A 22,514-nucleotide genomic window follows, 5' to 3' on the forward strand; every position below is an offset into this window, starting at 1 on the left:
CTTTCCCACAAAAAATAAAATAAAATTAAAAAATTTAAATGTTGAGATTTTTATTTTTTATTTCTGATATTATACATGGATTATACAATCTTACCTATTTGTGCAGATCTGCATTGTTCAGCCTTTCAGTAGATTTTTTTTCCGCTCTCCGCTCAGCAGAGATCTTTGTTTCTGTAATTTCATTAGTTTTATTTAATCTCACTAGTTTTTATCGATAATATAATATAGTTTTACTTACTTTTCGCGTTCTGTGTGTTTTTCTCAGCGTGATTCTTTTTTTTCGGAGCCATTTTGAACACAGTTTTCAGTTCCGAACCTGGCGTGGGGTTGCCGACACAAATTTTAACGAAGTGAAGTGAAAATTAGCAGATGCTGAACCCAAGAGCGAAAAAATGCATAAGCTCACAACTACATCTTAAAATAACAATATTAGTTATTATCCGCAAGAGGTGAAATGATAACGACTTGTCTAACTCATACAATGTTGTCAATGTTGTTTTTTTTTAATTTAATGTCTAATGCTAAGAAAATATAAGGAAACTTTGTCGTACACTGTTAGAGTCCTGGATAAGGTCCAGAGACAATATTCAAAGGTTGCAAATTTTTATTCTCTTATTATACTATACTTACTAAATCATATATCATATTGTCACTGTCACTGATACGATCCTGTCATAATTTATTGAGGTAATAAAATTTTGAACATGTATAATGAAATGATACTTGGAAGATATTTCATACTGGTACTGCTACCAATATATTAAGTTAATAGTTAGTACTATATCCCCAACTGTTTTTAATTATGCGGGTATAGCATAAGAATTAATTTATTATTCAAAACTGGTTGAACCAGTTTAGCACTTCTTGAAAAATGTCAGATGGGCAAATTAAATTCTACGTGAGCGGTAGAGAGATAATCAGTTCGAGGAGAGACCGAGATTCATTCAATTGAGCAAATTTGAGGATAACGGTTGTGGAAAAAACGACGGTGAAGTTTGGTGAAAATAAATAAATTTGTAGGTGGAAAAGAAAAAGGAAAGATGGAAAGTGAATATACGGAGGAGTACCACATATGCAAGGCGCTTTCAGGTACCATTGGCGGTCAGATAGCCTTAATGGTGTGCATATATTAGGAATGGTTAAATTCGTTAGGCTTTTCAGTAGTTCATTTGAGCGTTTGATTAATAAACAATCGTTACTTCTCACCCCTTTTTCCAGATGCTATTATAGTATAGGTAATAGGTACCAAAATGATGCGTTTGCTGTTTGCCCTGGGATTGGTACTGCAGTTTTATTCTTGGTTTTTGCATTGCATTGCAGATGTAGCTAGGTCGTCATTTAACTTCCTTTACGTTGAAATGATTGGTCGATTGCAACGACGAACACTATATACGCCTTGCATAAAGAAAATTGAAGAGATGAAGAAACCCCATGCTGGTAGTCGACGCACGTTTAGACCTTCATATTGAAAGTCCGTTATGGAATTTCACTTCAGGAGGTTAACTGTGCAATTCTATAATTGAAAATTATTTTTACTGTGTAAAAAAAATCCGTGAGTTACTCACGCAAAGACACTCATCTCCAGGGGTGTCAGGTGTCCTGATTTTTCAGAATTCGTCCTGATTTTCGAGAGGCCGTCCTGATTTTTTTAAAACGCTTGAATTGTCCTGATTTTTGAAAAATTACTTTTAAAATTCCCTTAAAAATTACCATGTATTCCATATACTTCATATGAACATCATATGTCACACATAAATTGTATATTCATATTTAACATGAAGTTTATATGATATTGACTCATACATTTTGTGATTTTTCTCTTTGAAAATTTCCGTGTTTTCACCCTGAAGAAAAAGTTAGTGTGCCTTTTTAAGTGTCAATTCAAACATTTTAATTAGGTAAGTATTACGTACTCTATTAAAATAAAGCCTCGATTATTGATCTCTTCTGATCTCCCCCACAGGAAACCAATCCCTGACTGCTGCCATAGGAGGCAAGGACGTCGGCCTGGTGTCGATCGAAGCCGTCGGTATTGTTTCTTTTTTTTTTTTTTTTTTTTTAAATTTTTTATTGGCTTTACCTCTATAACATAACCGGCCAAGTGTTGATTACTGTTCTACTTACATGTCTATTTCACATTCAATTACAAAATTAGCTATCGTTTTATATAATTCAATGTCTTTCTTTTTTAGTATCAAATGAATATCGGGTGGAATTCCTTTTTTCATTAAAATTCGCCAAATAGGTCTACGAAGATTTTCAAATCTGCTGCATGCGAAGATAATGTGATCAGGATCTGCGATGGATTCGCCACAACTACACGTAGCATCCAATAGGATACCATTCCTAGTGAGATGAGCAGGGAGTCGTGAATGATTTGATATTAATTTGGAAAGGATTACAATTTGTCTGCGGTTGAGATCCAAGCTACTAAACCATGGTTGGAGCGAAACGTTAGAGATGATGCTGTGACAGAAACGTCCTTTAGTTCCTGAATTCCATTTTGCTTGCCATTTGTGCATTGTTGTACGCCGAATCGGAAACTGGATGTCGAATGATGTTAAAATATAATCTGCTGTACCACCATTGATGCACGCACTTTTCGCCTCTTGATCTGCCAACTCGTTCATTGGAATACCTCTGTGAGACGGAACCCATATCAGATGGATTTCGTACCCCATTCTTTGACCTTCAAGAATGGATTCTTTTATATCGTACCAAGCAACGGGATATTTTTGATTGATGTTGATTTTTTGCAGGCTCGTGAGACAACTCAAACTATCGGATAGAATAATATACTGAGCAACAGGAAGACTTACGATCATTTTCGCAGCATGCCTGATTGCCAGAAGCTCTGCCATATAAACGGATGCTTTACTGTCGAGTTTGATCCCTTCTGCAGGTGTTCCAAAGTTATTTACCACAGCATAACCTGTGCCTTGAATATCTTTCGACCCGTCAGTTGCCAAGATTTTCGCGTTGGCATACACTTCCAAGAGATAGTTTGACACCAAATCAGCTGCCGATGAGTTCTGGTGTTCTAAACATAACCGTTTAACAGTGAGATCAATGGATATTTTTGTTCTTACAACTTCACGGTTGAACATGTAGCATGGGAGATTATTTAGAGGCTGTTCAAGTGGAATGAATTCGTTAAGCATTCTTGTTGCGCGATGTATTCCCGTAGCCACTAAGCCACCGTCCAAGATCGGTCTGGAATATTGTCGATGCCAAGAAAGGAGTGACGCTCTTTTATTTACAAAACGCATGACCGCAAGTTCTCTTCTTTGTTGCAGCGGAATAATACCAGCCATCACTTCGAGTGAACCTGTGTGGGTGGTTTTTGTGGAGCCCAAACAGATTCGAATTCCTGCCCATTGTAGTCTATCCAAAATAATGGCTTCTTTTTGTGATAACTCCGTCATAAATATGGAACCGTATTCCAATATTGATCTCACACATGACTTAAAAATAACTAACAATGCTGCTGGATGTGCTCCCCATAACTGGCCCGATATGCTTCGTAAAAAGTTAAGATACGGAGCTGTACGTTTCTGTACCTCTCTAATATGACACGACCACGACAGATTTCGTGTGAGGTACATGCCGAGTAACCTCAGGGATCTGACGTATTCCAAAGTGCAACCGCCGATATTTATTTCTGGAGGATTATCGCATTGTTGTGTCGAGATCAGGAGGCACTTACATTTCGTCGGCGAAAGTTCTAACCCAAGGTCGAAAATATTTTCCACAACTATATCCACTGCCCTTTGGAGAGATTCGCAACTATGCTCCAGTGAGGTTCCTCTTACAGCAATTGTTGTGTCATCGGCGTAATTTACGGTTATCACATCAGGAGGGACACTGTTGATCAATCCACTGATCACAACATTAAAGCATAACGGACTTAGTGGAGATCCCTGAGGAAGGCCTTTCCACGTTGTCCTAGATATTGAATCTAATCCACTCGAAATGCACAAATTCCTTTCTTCAAACAGATGGAAGATACTTTTTACTAGACATTCAGGGACTGTTAATGAGCGTAATTCGCGGACCAGAACATTAATTTCCACGTTGTCGTAGGCGGCTTTGATATCGAGGCTACATATCACCACATGCTCTCTTCTTTTCAAAGCTAAGGAAGCTTCGTTAATCAGTGGAAACAACGCATCCATTGTTCCTCGTCCTTTCCTAAAACCGTTGATAGCTGAAGGGAACAGGTTGTTGTTTTCGATGAAATGTTCTAGTCGATCTTTGATTATGAGTTCATACACTTTGCGAAAACATGAAGCTAACGCGATTGGACGAACAGCAGAAGGAGAAATCGGATCATGGCCACTTTTAGGAATCGGTACAATTTTATAGGTTTTCCAGCTTTCCGGAATTCTTCCTGAAGCAAAAATTTGGCAATAGATTATTCGCAACTGACTAAGCGCCGCCCATGGGAGACGATTTATGACGGAATATGGAACACCATCCAAACCAGGAGCCGAATCTTTACCGGTTTTCAAAACAGCTTGAATATCCGATACTGAGAATGGAAAACCAGTTTGAGAGCAACACGAACATTGTAGAAAAACCGGGGGTGGATTTTTGGCAGATGAGGGAGCCAACTTGTCCAAAACATCGTTGGCCAAATTGTCCGAAATTCTGATGTTTTTTGATGGCTCTCCGCGTCCTTTGAACCTTCTGGCCATCCTCCATAAGGTTGTGAGGGACGTAGAACTATCACAGCTATCACAAAAATGTTGCCAACTTTTCCTCTTCTTCTCGCGTACCAAATTTCTGAACCTTCGTTCTGTATTAGCGTACCCTTCGTAAGCTTCGGTTGACAGTTCCCGTTTCCAAGCGCGGAAAGCAACTCTGGTGGCTTTCTTCGCTTCTGTTAGCTCTTCGTCCCAATAGGGTTGCGGTATTCGGCGGGTGTGGTTCGAGTTTACTGATGGGCAGGACCTGCGCAGTGCTTGCCAAATCAGCTCAAAGAAGACATCAAAGCTATCCGGTTCTCCATTTTCGACGAATGATTCCTCGAGGCTTCCGGCAAAACGTTCCCAGTCGATTTTTCGAACATTAATTCCAGAGTAGAATTTCATCGCGCATGTAGTACTCGAATGAAAAACTATCGGAAAATGATCGCTTCCATTTGGTGAATCCAAAACCTCCCAGTCGAAGCACAAACTAAGGCTCGAAGAAACCAGCGTGATATCAATTGCGCCCCACGACCGGTTTACATCAAACCTAGTTGGCTGACCGTTGTTGAGAATGACGAGATGAGATGTTTCGATGGCTTGATGAAGACGGTCTCCACGTATGTTTCCATGCTCGCTTCCCCATAGGTGATGTTTTGCGTTAAAGTCTCCTCCAATGATGCACGGTTTCGGAACGGTTGATAAAAAATTTTCAAACTGAGTCTGCGATATGTTGGCTTGCGGGTGTATGTACACAGATACAATAGTGATCAACCCGGAGATGTATTTGATCTGGCAGGCAACGGCTTGAATATCCGCTGGCAGTGCAATAGGAAATGCTACGGGATTTAGTTCTGAACGAATCGCGATGGCTACGCCCATCGAGTTTCGTCTGTGATCTTTACGAAACATGGTGTGCTGCGGTAGATTAAAGTTTGTGTGACTGTCGAGATGTGTTTCACTCAAAAGCGAAATATTGATATTATGTGTATTTATGAGCTGGATTAAGGATGAGCGTTTACTATTTATCCCTCTACAATTCCATTGTAGACATTGCAGAGGAACGGTGGTTGTTAAAGTGCTTGGTGTGGTCTTTTTCATAATCTGAGATTAGCAAAATAGCCTTTCATTTTATCACTAACAACATCTGAAATTCTCTCCAAAACCATTTGCTGGATTTTTTGTCGAGTTTCAATATCTTCCTCAGGAACTTCCAGAGCATCTGCAACGATATCGATGACCTCAGTAGATTCAATCGTCGATCGGATCGAATCGCAAACCCCGTCAGAAATGTTAACTTCAAGTTGGGGAAGCTCATCGTCCGAATCGACATTATAACGACGTTTGCTGGAAGGATTAGATCCATTCTTGTCAACATTATTTGTTTGGCAAGCTACTGCCACGGTGGATATTGTTGTTGGTTGAGAGATGATAGGTAGTGAGTTTGATGAATCATTTGAATTTGTTCCACAAAACCAATCGACACGTCCTTGTGAAAAAGTGTCACGCCGCTCTTTATCGGTTTTCTTTTTTTGAATTATTTTCGGACATAGCTTGTGATCATTGGCCCGATGGGAGCCTAAACAGTTAACGCACTGTGGCTCACTATTTTCACACGCATGATCTTCGCCGCCCACTTGATCCAAGCACTGATTGCAGCGTTTAGCACTCTTGCATCCTTTTTTGTCATGTCCCAAGCGCCAGCAGTTACCACACTGGCGGACAGGATAAATGTATTGCTTAACAGCATAAAGCACTCTATTTAACTCGATGTGAGTAGGTAAATTCTGCCCAGCGAAAGTAAAAATCACCGTAAACAGGGCTTCCTCTTTATCATCAGCCAATTTTCTAAGCACACGAAGAGCATGAACTATCTCCGGGTTATCAACTTGATTCGACTTGCGTTTATCGTAAGCATTAGCAAACTTCAATTCTTCATCACAAATATCCGGCTCAATATAGGCTACCCCCAGACACTCCACCAGCCGTTGGGGGATAAAAAAACGCACTTCATTTGAGGTACCGATGCCTGCTATTTCATTAGCAGCATCCCTCGATCGCATCAAAATTTTCATTTTGGTTTTAGAAACCGGCATAGCACGAATAAAATCGTCACCAAATTTCTTCACCAGACTTTTAGCAATCTTCGCAGCAGATATATTCCCGACATTTGTTTCAGCCATAACGAGATATGGCCCAGCATAATTTTCGTGATATTTCCGTACTCGAACTTCATTTTTCGATGACCTTGGTGTATCGTTGTGGGTCATTGCACCGCTCGACAATAGAGTGTGGAAGGAGAGAAGAAAAATAAATTAGATTTCAATTCAGCTCACACACACGATGTGCAACGTACCGTAGTTCAAACGAGACTGGTCGGTATTGTTTCTATAGGTCCCCGAACGTACTTTATCACCATGCTGATAATTATCCATTTGTTTAAATTTGGCGCATTCGCGCTATTCAAAATTCGCCGCTACCGAAATTTTAATGAATGATTGGTGAAATACCAAGGCATATACTGCCCCTACTCGCATAACAGTCCCATATGAATTTTCGTCATTTTTCATCTAACCTGACAGATCGTCATTTTGAACATAGGGCTTCAATATAAAACAATAAAAAAAGAGATTTTGTTCTAGAAATTTCGAAAAAAATATCAACTTGTGGCTGTCCCATATGAAATATACCCGCATAACAGTCCCATATGTGGAATACCACGGATTTGGTAACTTTTCAATGCTTCTTTCGGCGAAATAGTCTTTGATTTATTGCTTTGAATCAATTAAAAAAGATTTAAACTCACTTGATGTCGAATTATGTACACTAGTTCTCGAAGGCAGGCCAGTAAGAAGGAAGGAATGTCTTCCTGAGCAAAAAACTAACAGATGCAATCAAAACCGTAAAAATATTCAACTTACAATGTAGAATTCACGGTATTTTTCCAAAAGTATGTTTCTTTTTCTGATAACTGCATTTAGAAGTTCAAAAATGATCAAATTTGAGTCTTAGAAAGTACCTGGGTTAGCAAAACATATTCTGTATGGGACTGTTATGCGAGTAGATTTGAAAAAGGTCTCAAATATGCTCGCATAACAGTCCCATAACGAATAAAATGGTGCTCCCGACGTTACCGATGGCCCGATTTCTAAAATTTCAGATCTTACGATTAATTATGACAACCTAGAACACATTCCATCAAACGATTTTCGTTTATGCTGAAAGTTGTGGTCATAATTAAAGAATATATTCCAAAACAGAAAAAGCTGATTTTCTCGCTTGCGTGTTTTTGCATATGGGACTGTTATGAAAGTAGGGGCAGTATAAGCGAGATAAACTGTAGTATGATCTGGAACTTACGGATCATATCTGATACGATTTCATAACTTAGTTTTGAAAGTCTGTAAAATATGGGTACTCTGAGCAAAAATCAGAGTAAAATCTGTGTTTGACCAATATCTGGACGAAGGGTCATAACTGTGTTTTAGAGAAAAATCTGGGCACCTGGCAACCCAGAAAACAGTAAACAATGAGCTCCATGTCTCGTACGCAGCCTTTCGGAATTGCTCTCGGTATAGCTCTCGGTGTGACGGCTTTAAACCAGTCCAGCTAGACATCAGAAAAAACATACGTGGATTTTCAAGCTCGCCGCAGAGCTGCATCTTTTTGGCATTTATTAACTAAGAATAACCGGATCACGAACGCATGGTTTTGCGAGGTATGTGTATAGTTTGATCATTGTTCAATTTCATTTATTAATATCTACTAATTTCATAATAGATTTCCGGCTAAAATCGGCCAACAGCAACTAATCAACGAGAAAAGTGAAAGTGGGCTTGGAACGACAATACAGGTGTTGGGTATATGTAAACCAGTTTGAGCAACAAAAAAAAAGAGCCAAAACCAGAATTATGAAACAGCTTCTCTTAACCTTGAGCCTGTTAGCAGTGGTGGCATTTGGTCAACGAGTTGTGCCAGGAGTTAATCCAAACCAATATGTAAGTATTAAACGTACTTAAAAAGTAAGCCTGTGATCATTCCAACGTGTCATGTTTTTTTATCACTTTTCAGCAGCAGCAACAACAACAATACCAACCTCCACCCCCACAGTACAATCAACAGGCTCCACCACAACCGCACTACGTAAGATGAAGAGAGATCATTGTTATGCAGTCAAATAAACCTTTGCAAAATTTCGTTTATCAGCAGCAGCAACAGCAACCTCAATACCAGCAACACCAGGGTCAAGTTCCGGTTCAGCCGCAGTTCCAGCAGGCTCCTCCCCAGCATCAACAGCAACAACCTCACCAAGGAGGACATGCACCTCATGGGGGACAACCACAGCAAGTGCTAAATACCAACAATCTTCAACACGAGAAGCAGTAAGTGAAAAGATATGCTGTTTTCTTATTCAAAACACTCGTTAACGCAAAATTCGTTTTAAGTTGACTGAAAAAAACTCTCAAAATAACCTACATCACTTCGACTTTGAACTTCCATATCTGTTTAATCTGATGATATTTTTTGATCATCTTACGCAGCTAAGATAGATCAACTATCACATTGTTATACCTATCACAAAATTTGAGCTTTCTAAAGATTGTTTGGCCAGAGATACAGTAATTCTACGAAATTTGGACTTTTTGGACTTTTACCATTCAAACTGCAATATCTCAGAAACTACGCAACGCTTTTCGTTGAAATTTTGCAGAGTGATTTTTGAAGTATAAAGTTAACATGTCTGAAGTTTTTGAATATTTCTTTCGATGGAATCAAAAGTTACGCAATGTACAATATTTCAGGCATGAACCTTAAAATGCGATTTCTTTTATTTCAATTGCACTAGTTTTCCCTACGTGTGATTAACGAGCTCCGCATCCTGAATTCGTATATAGCAACTCTGAATCACTGGTATTGATTTTTAACACGACCGGCCAAACTTTATTCTAAATTAGGTTCTTGTTCAATCCAAAATATCTTCTAAGTTCGAAGTTTTAATTTAAAGATATTATTCCTTAATGTTGAAAACATTTTTCTCTGGTTGAAAGAAAATTTACTTTGTTTCAATTTTTTTTTATAAATTTTTTTATTATTGACTGATTATCTTAAATATATGTATAGAAATGTGCAATTGAACAAATTTTTTTGAATCAAAGAATTTGTTTGAAATCAAAGTCCAAGATTATGCAGTTCAAAAAATAATTCTTTTTTCCAAAAATTATTCATTTGAATCAGAACGATAATTTCTTTGATTCAAAGAAAACAGGAATTTGTTTAAAAAAGTGAATGTTTTGAATCAAAGTCAGTTTTGTTTTGTTTGAAAATCCAAGTTTTCTCTGCGTGTATGATTAACGAAAACTATTTCATGGGTTAAAAACAACTGATTGATGAATCCATCCAGCCAGAGCATCCAGAGTTCATCCGGACATAAACTGAAAAAATATTCTCTCGGGTATTTTCATCGCAAATCAAAATTTCTCAAAAAGCCGTTTTTCGAAAGTTTTCATTTCTTTGGTGATTTAAAAAAATGCGTGGGTTTTTCGCAAATAATGTGGTATTAGTTTTTTTTGTTGGAAACAAATTGGAACTGCAATAAATGGCCGGTGGAATGATACCCCTACTGCCCCTATTCGCATATGAGTCCCATGTGTAAAAACTGCAAACCGAGAAAAAGCTTGTAAAGTTTGAAACTTGTTTTCATAAAAAACAATCGTATAAATCATTTGTTGGCAAAACCTATCAATACTTCGGATAGAAAACACTTCAAAGAATACTTCTGTTTACTTTTGCGCTAATACTAACTAATAATTACGGAGAAATTTCAATAAAACACTCAGTGACTTATATGAGAATATTCTTAACTCTTAACCCTCGAACAGAGATTATTCGCAAATGAGTCTCTGGTGCTAAAGCTATCGGCAAGTGGCAAGTACTTTTCTAACCTATTTTTTTCATTTGTTTACCATTCTTTTTGATGACAGAAGAAAGTTATCGAAAGATATTTATTCCAAATGATATAATCAAGGTTTTTTCGCTAAGTGGGATGTGTTTTTCTAGTGTTTTTCAAAAACTTTGTTTTCATTCCTGTGAAATTGCTGCAAATTTATCATACATCTTCATCATTTAATTCAATGTGTGTTACGGATACGTAGATAACAACGACCAAAAGTCTGCTGGATTCAAGACAAAGAAGGAGATTTCTCCCGGGAACATCTTCCTACACAGTAAACGAAAATTACCGAGTTCGGTAATTTTTTCACCGAAATCATAACATGTGTAAATCGTTAAACTGTTCGGTAATTTTTTCGGTAAAAAATAAACGAACATCGGTAAATGAAGAATCGATTTACCGATGTTCGTTTATTTTTTACCGAAAAAATTACCGAACAGTTTAACGATTTCCACATGTTAGGATTTCGGTAAAAAAATTACCGAACTCGGTAATTTTCGTTTACTGTGTAGGCAATAAACGAAAACAGTGGTATTGATATTGTTGTGCATATAGAAAAAAGTATTGAAAAAAGTTTGTTATTTTATTACCAAAACAACACTTCAAGTACCTACCACCCACCCGATCACACATTAGATCGTCGAAATTACCCACGAAGGAACCATCCTGACCGAAGACTGATCTATTAAGCGTTGTTCATCGGTTGATTTTTCTCGAAAAAATAATTTTGGTTACCACGTTACTAATTACACTAGTTTACAGCATTTTTAAACTCAGTAAACTGAAGGTCATTTCTAATGTAAAATCGGGCGCTGAATCCGAAAATGAAATTCAGAAAAATCTCAGTAGAACCGTTTTATAGTTATGCTCCAAATATGAAATTTCTGAAAAATTAAAAAAGTTCTTATACTCAGATTGAAATACCTCGGACAGCACAACAGTAATTTGAAATCGCTCTTTTGCATATTGAAGATGAATAAAATTTCTATCGATCATTTGAACACTGTTTTTACGTTTGACCAACAGTATTGTTGATATTAGTGACTTTATGAGAAACAAAATTATAAAAAACGCATTTTTTTAGAGAAAATTTTGTGTCAACGAAAGTTTTAGACTCGGTGGTAGCATTTAAAAAATCTGATTTTCTTTTGCGCTTGATTGTCAATTTAGAACAAAGATTTCAAGTGGTTGTTTATCAAAATCGGTTGAAAATTGAAGAATATTTATCTCAGCTTAGGCTTTAAAAAAATCAACCATAAAAAACAATCGGCTAATGACGAAAGAAGTTATTGATGAAAAACCTGTATTTTTTTGTTTCTCCCGGGCAGAAAACCTCAAAATTTTATTCACGTTTGAGACTCAAGCAACCCCTCCCTATGGTCAGATCTTCCTGAAACTTGGCATGTGACCTTCTGGTAACCTAGTAAATAATTTTGACTTGGAGCGAGTGAGATTTATCATGTTTCATTCTTCCTATACTATGATAAGTGTACTGCGGTTCGTAAAATTATGAAAAACTACAAAAAATACTATTAAAGTAAAGTAGTCATAACTTCTTCAATTTTCAACCGATTTTGATAAACAACCACATGAAATCTTTGTTTTAAATTGACAATCAAGCGCAAAAGAAAATCAGATTTTTTAAAGGCTACCACCGAGTCTAAAACTTTCGTTGAAACAAAAATTTCTCTAAAAAAATGCGTTTTTATAATGTTTTTTCTCATAAAGTCACTAATATCAACAATACTGTTGGTCAAACGCAAAAACAGTGTTCAGATGATCGATAGAAATTTTATTCACCTTTAATATGCAAAAGAGTGATTTCAAATTACTTTTGTGCTGTCCGAGATATTTCAATATAAGTACAAGAACTTTTTTAATTTTTCTGAAATTTCATATTTGGAGCATAACTATAAAACGGTTCTACTGAGATTTTTCAGAATTTCATTTTCGGATTCAGCGCCCGATTTTACATTAAAAATGTTGGTCAGTTAATCAAGTTCACGATTTTTGTTAAATTTTGTAAACTAGTGTTATTAATGTTTTTTGTGACTAAGAACCAAATTTCTTCGGAATCATTTCGATACTATACGTTCAATTTTTATGTAAATTAATGTTTTAAGCATTAAATTATTGATTTACTTCATTTTCTATGTATCCTTTCCTTCAATTGTATGCTCTGGCGCTGAATTTTGGTTATGGGACTCATATGCGAATATTTTCCACATGGGACACATAAGGGGTCAAATTTTTTTCGAAATTTTGGAAACAAACTTCGAACAAAAACTTGTTTTATAGGTAAATTGGAGCACAAAGAAGCGTTTTCCATCGATAACTCAAAAACGATGAAAATGCACATGGGACTCATATGCGAATAGGGGCAGTACAATATGTATAGGGTGAAGGGGCTGAACGGATGGAAGTTTGTTATCCGACGCCATCTTGAATTCCAATATGGCAGCTTCCACTTAACTTCAAAATGTTGTATATAACTGAAAATCATATGAACCCTCCACAATATGGGTATTGAGTGAAAGGGCTCCAAAAGTAAATTAAAAATGACTGCTTGACAAAAATTTAACAAAACAATGTAAAAAATCTGAAAAAAGCACTGAAAAAACTGTACAAAAATATGAACAATGTTATAAAAATAAGACAATAATATAACAAAACTGTAGCAAAAATATGAAAAACTATGACTAAAATTTGACAATCAAAATGTAAAAATCTGAAAGGAACAACAAAAATCTGAAAGGAAAACAAAAAAGTGACAAATGACAGAACTTTAAATGAAATACATCAAATGTGAATTTGATTATGAAAAAAATATGAAAAATGACCAAAACTTCACTAAAATGACAAAACTATGACATAATGATCAAAATTTGACCATAAAGTGACAAAAAATCTGACAGAGCTAGAATTAGGACAAATATTTGACAAAAAAAATACAAATATAGCATAATAATAACAAAGTTTAAAATAAACTCCCAAAAATATGACAAACATATAATAAAACCACTGACCATACTGATTGAACACTCGATTTCGTTTGTTGGATAATGGGAATAATAGAATGGGACAAAAATATTTGGGATTTTTTTTTATTATCTGATGGGTTTGTGCCTGGGGTCTTCAGATCTTCCCGAAAATTGAAAATTTAGTACATTTTTAAAACTTGAAAAAAACACATGTATTTTTTCAGATTTCTAACTTTTTATTTTTTGAGTAAGATTTAGTTAGATTTTTTTTTGTAAATAAAATAAAACTATATATCAAAGCTACACGACTCTATTATTTTTCAACGGAAATCATAAAATTGCACATCAAAACTCATCGAAATTTTATCAATTTTTCAAATAACATAAATAAAAAAAATTAAACAATGACATGAAAAATTGTAAAATTGTGTCTGCATGTAACGAATATTCTACGAATAATACTGTTGTATTGCCCAATTGAAGTTGGCGAAACTTGAAGTCAGTTTCTCTACAAACACTCTACTGCCCCGACTTGCATAACAGTCCCATATGAATGTTCGTCTTTTTTCATCTAACCTGACAGTTCGTCATTTTGAACATTGGACTTCAATATAAATTAATAAAAAAGAGACTTTGTTCTAGAAATTACGAAAAAAAAATCAACTAGTGACTGTCCCTGTTGCTTTAAGTCATTTAAACAAGATTCAAGTCACTTGATGTCGAATTATGCACACTACACAGTACATTTAACTATAGTTTTTGAAAGGCAGGCTAAAATAAAGGAAGAATGGTCTTCCTGTGAGAAAAACTATCAGAAACAACTAAAAGCCATGATAAGATTCAACTTACAATGTGGATTTCACGAACTACATTTACAAGTTCAAAAATGATCAAATTTAAGTCTCAGAAGGTTGCTTGGTGAGCTAACCATATTCTGTATGGGACTGTTATGCGAGTAGATTTGAAAAAGGTCTCGAATATGCTCGCATAACAATCCCACAACAAACAAAAATGGTGCTCTAGACCTTACCAGTTGCCAAATTTCGAAAATTTCAGGTCCTACGATTTATTTCGACAACCTAGAACACATTCTATTAAACGATTTTTGTTTATGCTGAAAGCTGTGGTCACAATTGTAAAATGTATTCCAAAACAGAAAAAGCTGATTTTCTCGCTTGCTCGTTTTTGCATATGGGACTGTTATGAAAGTAGGGGCAGTCTACAAAACACGAAAAAATAGTGTTTTTTACCTGCTTTGATAAGTACTTTTGTTCCCATGTTGTTAGAAGCGCACGCTACCTGTGTATATAAGTGCAGTTGTTCGACCATAGTTTTTAAAGGGGTTATTCGCCCACTTTGGTGTTTTCAGATGAAAGTTGCATCATAAATTGGGCTGTACAATTATATTATTTGCAGAATATTCGGTTATACAGACGGTACTTTTAGACATCATTAAAAGCTTATTTACGATTTTTCATGTTAAAGGTCATTATTTAAATTTTTGAACTATGTTATTTGAAAAACTAATAAAGTTTCGATGCGTTTTGATGAAAAATAACAGTTATATAGCTATGAAATATGATTTTATTTAAAAATCTATCGAAATCTAACTCGAAAAATAAAAATGTTAGAAATCTGAAAAAAATACATGTGTTCTTGAGCCGTAGAAATGAACGAAATTTTCAATTTTGGGGAAGATCTGACGACCCCCGGCGCAAATTGTCAGATTAAAAAAGATTTCTCGACGCACTCGTATCTTGATAAGTTATAATTTTGATAGGTTTTGTTCTGTCCAATATCAAACTATGCTATCTGAATGAGATATAATCTTGCTAGGAGCATATCTAAAATTGATATAATTTAGCTATGATCGTATAGATTTTTTGATATAATTTGAGATATTTTAACATCGTACGAGTACTGAATTATAACTAATTTAAATAGAAAATAATAGTATCAAAATATCTCATCTTGATATAATTTTGTTTTTCCCTCCTGATCGGGATGTCAATAATCCAGAATATTTGCTAAAACCATGCTCCACTTTTGGTTTCCCAAAAATTGAATTCAATTTTATGGATCTGTTGAGCTTAACTCATTAATGCACGGTTTGGGTCGTTGCACAATGGGGAAAAAAGTGTACAAACCGCGAAGAAATTCAATATCTTTCGTGCTACATGACCAAAATCTATGAAAATATACTTTCCTTTTGTAAAAATTTCCGGAGAATCGATTGGACATAGTTTCAAACGCCGCACAAGCTTACGAACGGAGATATAGTGCCTTTTTAACCCCTAATTCCCCTTTATTTAGTAAACATTCCAGAAAAACACTGATTTGAACCAGAGAATTTTTAACGAAAACAGACCTATCGTGTGTATTTTTTTCTGAGGAATCGAATGAAGACTATTCTGGCCACCGCACGCTTCAGAAAATGGAGTTATGGCTGTTTTTACCCTCAATTCCCCTATATTTTTCAATTATTTCAGAAAAAAGCTTATTCGAACTTCAATATTTTGAACCAAATGGCTTGTATCTTGTGTGATTTTTTTCCGAGAAATCGAATGAATGCTGTTTGAGCCCCCGCACGCTTTGGAAAATGGAGTTATGGCTGTTTTACCCTAAATTCCCCTCAATTTTTCAAATTGTTAAGAAAATGCATGTTCGGACTTGAAAGTTTTGAATTTTTTGGGACCTATCTTGTGTGATTTTTTCCGAGGAATCCAATAAAGGCTGTTTGAGCCACCGCACGCTTCGGAAAATGGAGTTCTGGCTGTTTTACCCTCAATTCCCCTACATTTCTCAATGATTTAAGAATAAAGCATGTTCGGACTTGAAAATTTTGAACCAAATGGAATGAATCCTATGTGTTTTTTTCCGAGGAATCCAACGAAGCCTATTTGAGCCACCGCACGGATTAGGAACAGGAGTTATGGCTGTTTTAATCTCAATTGCCCAACATTTTTTAAATAGCTCAGAAAAAGCATGTTGGGACCAGATAATTTTGAACCAAAAGTAAAGTATTTTGTGGAGTTTTTTTCGAGGAATCGAATGAAGGCTATTTGAGCCGCCGCACGCTTCGGAAAATGAAGTTATGGCTGTTTTACCTTCAATTCCCCTAAATTTTTTAAATTGTTAAGTAAATGCATGTTCGGACTTGAAAATTTTGAATCTTTGGGGACGTATCTTGTGTGATTTTTTCCGAGGAATCCAATAAAGGCTGTTTGAGCCACCGCACGCTTTGAAAAATGGAGTTATGGCTGTTTTACCCTCAATTCCCCTACAGTTTTCAATGATTTAAGAAAAAAGAATGTTCGGACTTGAAAACTTTGAACCAAATGAGTTGTATCTTATGTAATTTTTTCCAAGGAATCCAACGAAGCCTATTTGAACCACCGCACGGACTGGAAACATAAGTTATGGCTGTTTTACCCTCAATTTCCCTACATTTTTCAAATAGCTCAGAAAAAGCATGTTCGGACTCGAAAATTTTGAACCAAATGGAACGTATCATGTGTGATTTTTCTCGAGGAATGCAACGAAGCCTATTTGACACACCGCACACATTGGAAACCGGAGTTATGGCTGTTTTACCCTCAATTCCCTTTCATTTTTTCAAAAAGTTCAGAAAAACCATGATCGGATTTGAAAATTTTAAACTAAACGAGACTTATGTTATGCAATTTTTTCCGAGGAATCCAATGGAGCCTGTTTGAGCCACCGCACGCTTTTAAATAGTAAGTTATGGCTGTTTTTAACCTCAATTCCCCTACATTTTTCTGAAATCATTGAAAAATGTAGGGGAATTGAGGGTAAAAAAAGCCATAACGCACTATTGCAAAGCGTGTGGCGCCTTAAACAGGCTCCATTGGATTCCTCGGAAAAAATTGCATAAGATAAGTCTCGTTTAGTTCAAAGTTTTCAAGTCCGATCATCAGGGTGGCCACTCATCCGGGAAAAACGGGAAAAGCGGGAAAAAGACGGGATTTGAAATCCAACGGGAAAAAAGCGGGAAAAAGCCGGGATTTTTTTCAAAAAGTCGGGAATTTTTGGCTCAGTGAAAATCTGTTCAATGAAGTTCAGTCGAAATAGGTCGAAACAAGTGGAAATGGATTGACAGTTGATCACCAGTCGCTTTCCAATTGACTTCGACCGATTTCTACCAGGTCGAAACGAATCCTCCTGCCGAACTGGAACTGTTTCGATTAGTTTCCCGAACAGACAGATTGCTAATCGAGTAGAAATGGGAAGAACTAAAATTTAAGCTATTTGATTTCACACGGTATTGCTCTCTATTCGTTCTATGGCGTGAAACTACACAGTAAACGAAAATTACCGAGTTCGGTAATTTTTTTACCGAAATCCTAACATGTGTAAATGAACATCGGTAAATCGATTCATCATTTACCGATGTTCGTTTATTTTTTACCGAAAAAAATACCAAACAGTTTAACGAACTCGGTAATTTTCGTTTCTGTGTATGTTTTTCGAAAAATCCTGATCCACTGAAACGGTTCAACTATATTTTCGTTAATATTGTGTGACATTCACTGGGTGGAAAATTAACGCGTTGCTGAACGTGCTGCCAAAATGCTACCGTACCTCAAACGGTTTGTCGACGAGGTAAAAAAAAACAAGAGGAGAAAAAGATTGAGGAAAATCATTCAAATTTTAAGCGGAGTTTTCCATCGATTTCCCGGTCGAAGGTATTTGACATTGTTGCTAAAGCTGTAGATGATAATTTGCTAGGACCAAAACTGAGTTTTTTTTGTTACGGCCGCTTCGACCGGTGAGACCTTTTTACGCGAGTATGGTTCCGTTTCTCTTCGATGATTTAACCGGGCTTGTAAGAGCATTGATAAAGAAAGTTGTAAAGCCAAGCCTGAACGACTAAACGTAGAATAAAATAAAAAACACTTATAGAACACAAAAATAAAGCTTAGAAATTGGATTCTCAGCTAAATCGGCAATTAAGAAAGCAAAGAGTCTGGTCATGTTTCCGACAAAGATATCCTTGTATTCAGAAATAGCTATAGTTCGTTTAACTGTCGATTTTTGAATAAAATGGCAATACGATCTCCCTTGACTTATCCCATCCAATCCCGATGTGATTGCACACTATCCAGATATTGCCAAAAAACGTTTAGACCTGTGTCTAGAAGTACTTGTTGATAAGCAACACTTAAGTAGAGCTTGTGCTGATGAAATTAAGGACGAATTCGGAAAATTGTGTGCAATACCTTCAATAAGAACATCATTTCGGGATATCGAAGAAAAACACAACGATTGGATATTTTTTGGATGGAACTTATGGGCGAAGCGAAAAAGGAGTTCTTCAATTTAACGACCTTATTGCAGAAAATTCTAATTTTGTCTCATGGCAACGCGACGATGGAAAGAGGCTTTTCAGGGGGTCAGGGGGAGTTACAGCTATAACGGTAACGAAATCGTTAATCCAGGATGCATGGTCTCAATTCTCAATTCTCATTCGAGATATGTCGAGTCCTTAAAAGCAAAAAAATGAAGGAAAATTTGGAAAAAAACTATAGCGAAACGGGAGCGAGAGGCAAAAAAGGAGAGTAAGGAACTGGAAGCGAACAAATTGAAGGTGTTTTTCGACGCTCAGAGAGAGGCAAGCTTGACGGACGAAAAAATTAAAATACTTAAAAATAAATGACATACAAATAAAATTGAAAAATGATAATCAACATTTTCGAATCTAGTGACATAGTTTTAGACAATTGAAAAATAAACACTGCTTATCAATCTAATGATTTGCAGGTCAATTGGTAAACATAACTGAAACAAAAACAATTTATAGATCATTTACCATTAAAAGAAAGCTTAATCGATTTTCGTTCATATGGTTTCAAAATGAACATTCGGCATTTTGTTTGGTTTTCTGTTGTATAAAACCGGGAATTTCGTGTGACCATGCGGAAAAAAAACGGGAAAAATGCGGGAAATTAAAAATTGATTTTGAGTGGCCACCCTGGATCATGGTTTTTCTGAACTTTTTGAAAAAATGAAAGGGAATTGAGGGTAAAACAGTGGCTCAAATAGGCTTCGTTGGATTCCTTGAAAAAAGTTACATAAGATACAACTCATTTGGTTCAAAGTTTTCAAGTCCGAACATGTTTTATTCTTAAATCATTGAAAAATGTAGGGAACAGCCATAACTCCATTTTCCGAAGCGTGCGGTGGCTCAAACAGCCTTTATTGGATTCCTCGGAAAAAATCACACAAGATAGGTCCCAAAAGATTCAAAATTTTCAAGTCCGAACATGCATTTTCTTAACAATTTGAAAAATTGAGGGGAATTTAGGGTAAAACAGCCATAAGTCCATTTTCCAAAGCGTGCGGGGGCCCAAACAGCATTCATTCGATTTCTCGGAAAAAAATCACACAAGATACAAGCCATTTGGTTCAAAATGTTCCAAGTTCGAATAAGCTTTTTTTCTGAAATAATTGAAAAATATAGGGGAATTGATGGTAAAAACAGCCATAACTCCATTTTCTGAAGCGTGCGGTGGCCAGAACAGCCTTCATTCGATTCCTCAGAAAAAATTACACACGATTATCGTGTGGTAATTTTTGGTCTGTTTTCGTTAAAAATTCTCTGGTTCGAATCAGTGTTTTTCTGGAATGTTTACTAAATAAAGGGGAATTAGGGGTTAAAAAGGCACTATATCTCCGTTCGTAAGCTTGTGCGGCGTTTGAAACTATGTCCAATCGATTGTCCGGAAATTTTTACAAAAGGAAAGTATATTTTCATAGATTTTGGTCATATAGCACGAAAGATATTGAATTTCTTCGCGGTTTGTACACTTTTTTCCCCATTGTGCGTTGACTTCGATGTCCGTGTTTCATAAAAAGTTTTACGTATATCAAAATAAGATATAATCATTTTATTTTAGGATAATTCGAAAAAAATCTTTATCATTGAAAATGAGGTCAACCCCTTTCACTGTCAATCAGATTTTATTTTTATTTACATAGTATTCCGTCTCACGACATAACTTGACGAACATAATCCCTAAAATTCACTCGGTTCATAGTAACCGTTCTCCAATTTCTTGGGCACCCCACGTTCGCCAGATCACGCTCCACTTGGTCTAACCACCTCGCTCGTTGCGCCCCCGCTCGTCTTGTTCCTACCAGATTCGTAGCGAACACCTGTTTTGCAGGACAGTCGTCCGGCATTCTCGCAACATGTCCCGCCCAGCGTATCCGGCCAGCCTTAACCACCTTCTGGATACTGTGTTCGCCGTAGAGTCGCGCGAGCTCGTGGTTCATCCTTCGCCTCCACACTCCGTTCTCCTGTACGCCGTCAAAGATGGTTCTTAACACTCGTCGCCCGAATACTCCGAGTGTACGCAGGTCCTCCTCGAGCAATATCCATGTCTCGTGCCCGTAGAGAACAACCGGTCTAATGAGCGTCATATACAGGTTACACTTCGTGCGAGGGCTAAGTCTTCTCGACCGCAGTTGCTTGTGGAGTCCATAGTAGGCATGACTTCCGCTGATAATTCGCCTCCGGATCTCACGGCTGGTGTCATTGTCTGCGGTCACCAGTGAGCCGAGATAGACAAAGTCTTCGACTATCTCCAGCTCGTCGCCGTCGATCGTGACCTTGTTATTACTGGACAAGCGGGTTCGGTCGGCCTCGGATCCGCACGCCAGCATGTACTTCGTCTTGGACGTATTAATCATCAACCCAATCCTTCCTGCTTCGCGTTTCAGTTTGCGGTAGATCTCCTCCACCGCCGCAGATGATCTGCCGACTATGTCAATGTCATCGGCAAAGCAGATAAGTTAACTGGATCTGTTGAAAATCGTGCCCCGCATTTCGCCCACCGCTCGTCGAATAACACCTTCTAGCGCCACGTTGAACATCATGCAGGATAGACCATCACCTTGTCGAAGCCCCCTGCGCGATTCGAATGAACTCGACAATTCACCCGAGATCCGCACACAGCACTGCGTTCCATCCATCGTCGCCTTGATCAGTCTGATCAGCTTCCCGGAAAAGCCGTTCTCGTCCATGATTTAGCTCTTTACGGTCGATCGTGTCGTATGCGGCTTTGAAGTCGATGAATAGATGGTGCGTAGGGACTTGGTGTTCCCGGCATTTTTGGAGGATTTGTCGTAATGTAAATATCTGGTCCGTCGTAGACCGTCCCTCCATGAAGCCGGCCTGATGGCTTCCCACAAATCTGTTTGCTTGTGGCGTTAGGCGACGGAGTAGGATTCGGGACAACACTTTATAGGCGGCATTGAGGACAGTGATCGCTCGGTAGTTCTCACAGTCCAATATGTCGCCCTTCTTGAAGATGGGGCATATTACCCCCTCCTTCCACTCCTCCGGTAGCTGTTCTATGTCCCAGATCCGGACTATCAACCGGTGTAGGCAATCGGCCAACCTGTCCGGGCCCATTTTGATGAGTTCAGCTGCGATGCCATCCTTCCCAGCCGACTAGTTTCTATTCAGCAGGCGAATGGCTTCCTTAACTTCACTCATCGTTGGGGGTGGCTCCTCTTCGTCGTTGGCTACGCCGGCGATGTACCTTCCCCCACCGTCTTGATCTTCCGCCGTTGTGCGCCGTTCAGGTGTTCATCGAAGTGCTGCTTCCACCTTTTGATCACCTCACGATTGTCCGTCAGGATACCCCCGTCCTTATCCCGGTACATTTCGGCTTGCGGCACGAAGCCTTTGCGGGATGCGTTGAGTTTCTGATAGAACTTTCGTGTTTCTTGGGAACGATGCAGCTGCTCCAGCTCCTCGAGCTCCTCCTCCTCCAGGCGGCGCTATTTTTCCTGGAAAAGTCGGACTCGCTGCCTCTTCCGCTGTCGGTGATTTTCCACATTTCGACGGGTGCGCGGCATTCTCTTCGT

General features: G+C 37.6%; 1 protein-coding gene across 7 annotated transcripts in view; it reads left to right on the top strand.

The window, feature by feature from the left end:
- The first annotated feature begins 8,061 nt into the window (after positions 1–8,061).
- The window catches only part of LOC129739953 (putative mediator of RNA polymerase II transcription subunit 21), a 40,141-nt gene continuing 25,688 nt past the window's right edge, over positions 8,062–22,514 (top strand). Inside the window, exons 1-4 of one of the 7 annotated variants that reach the window (XM_055731524.1) lie at positions 8,062–8,406; positions 8,469–8,686; positions 8,763–8,831; positions 8,898–9,070. In XM_055731524.1, the coding sequence (XP_055587499.1) occupies positions 8,600–8,686; positions 8,763–8,831; positions 8,898–9,070 (329 nt within the window). In that variant the 5' untranslated portion in view covers positions 8,062–8,406; positions 8,469–8,599. Of the gene's footprint in view, positions 8,407–8,468; positions 8,687–8,759; positions 8,832–8,894; positions 9,071–22,514 lie in introns of all 7 variants that reach the window. The other 6 variants (XM_055731523.1, XM_055731522.1, XM_055731519.1 and 3 more) reach the window with 6 other exon arrangements.

This window comes from Uranotaenia lowii, chromosome 1, assembly GCF_029784155.1.
Source record: "Uranotaenia lowii strain MFRU-FL chromosome 1, ASM2978415v1, whole genome shotgun sequence".
NCBI lineage: Eukaryota > Metazoa > Arthropoda > Insecta > Diptera > Culicidae > Uranotaenia > Uranotaenia lowii.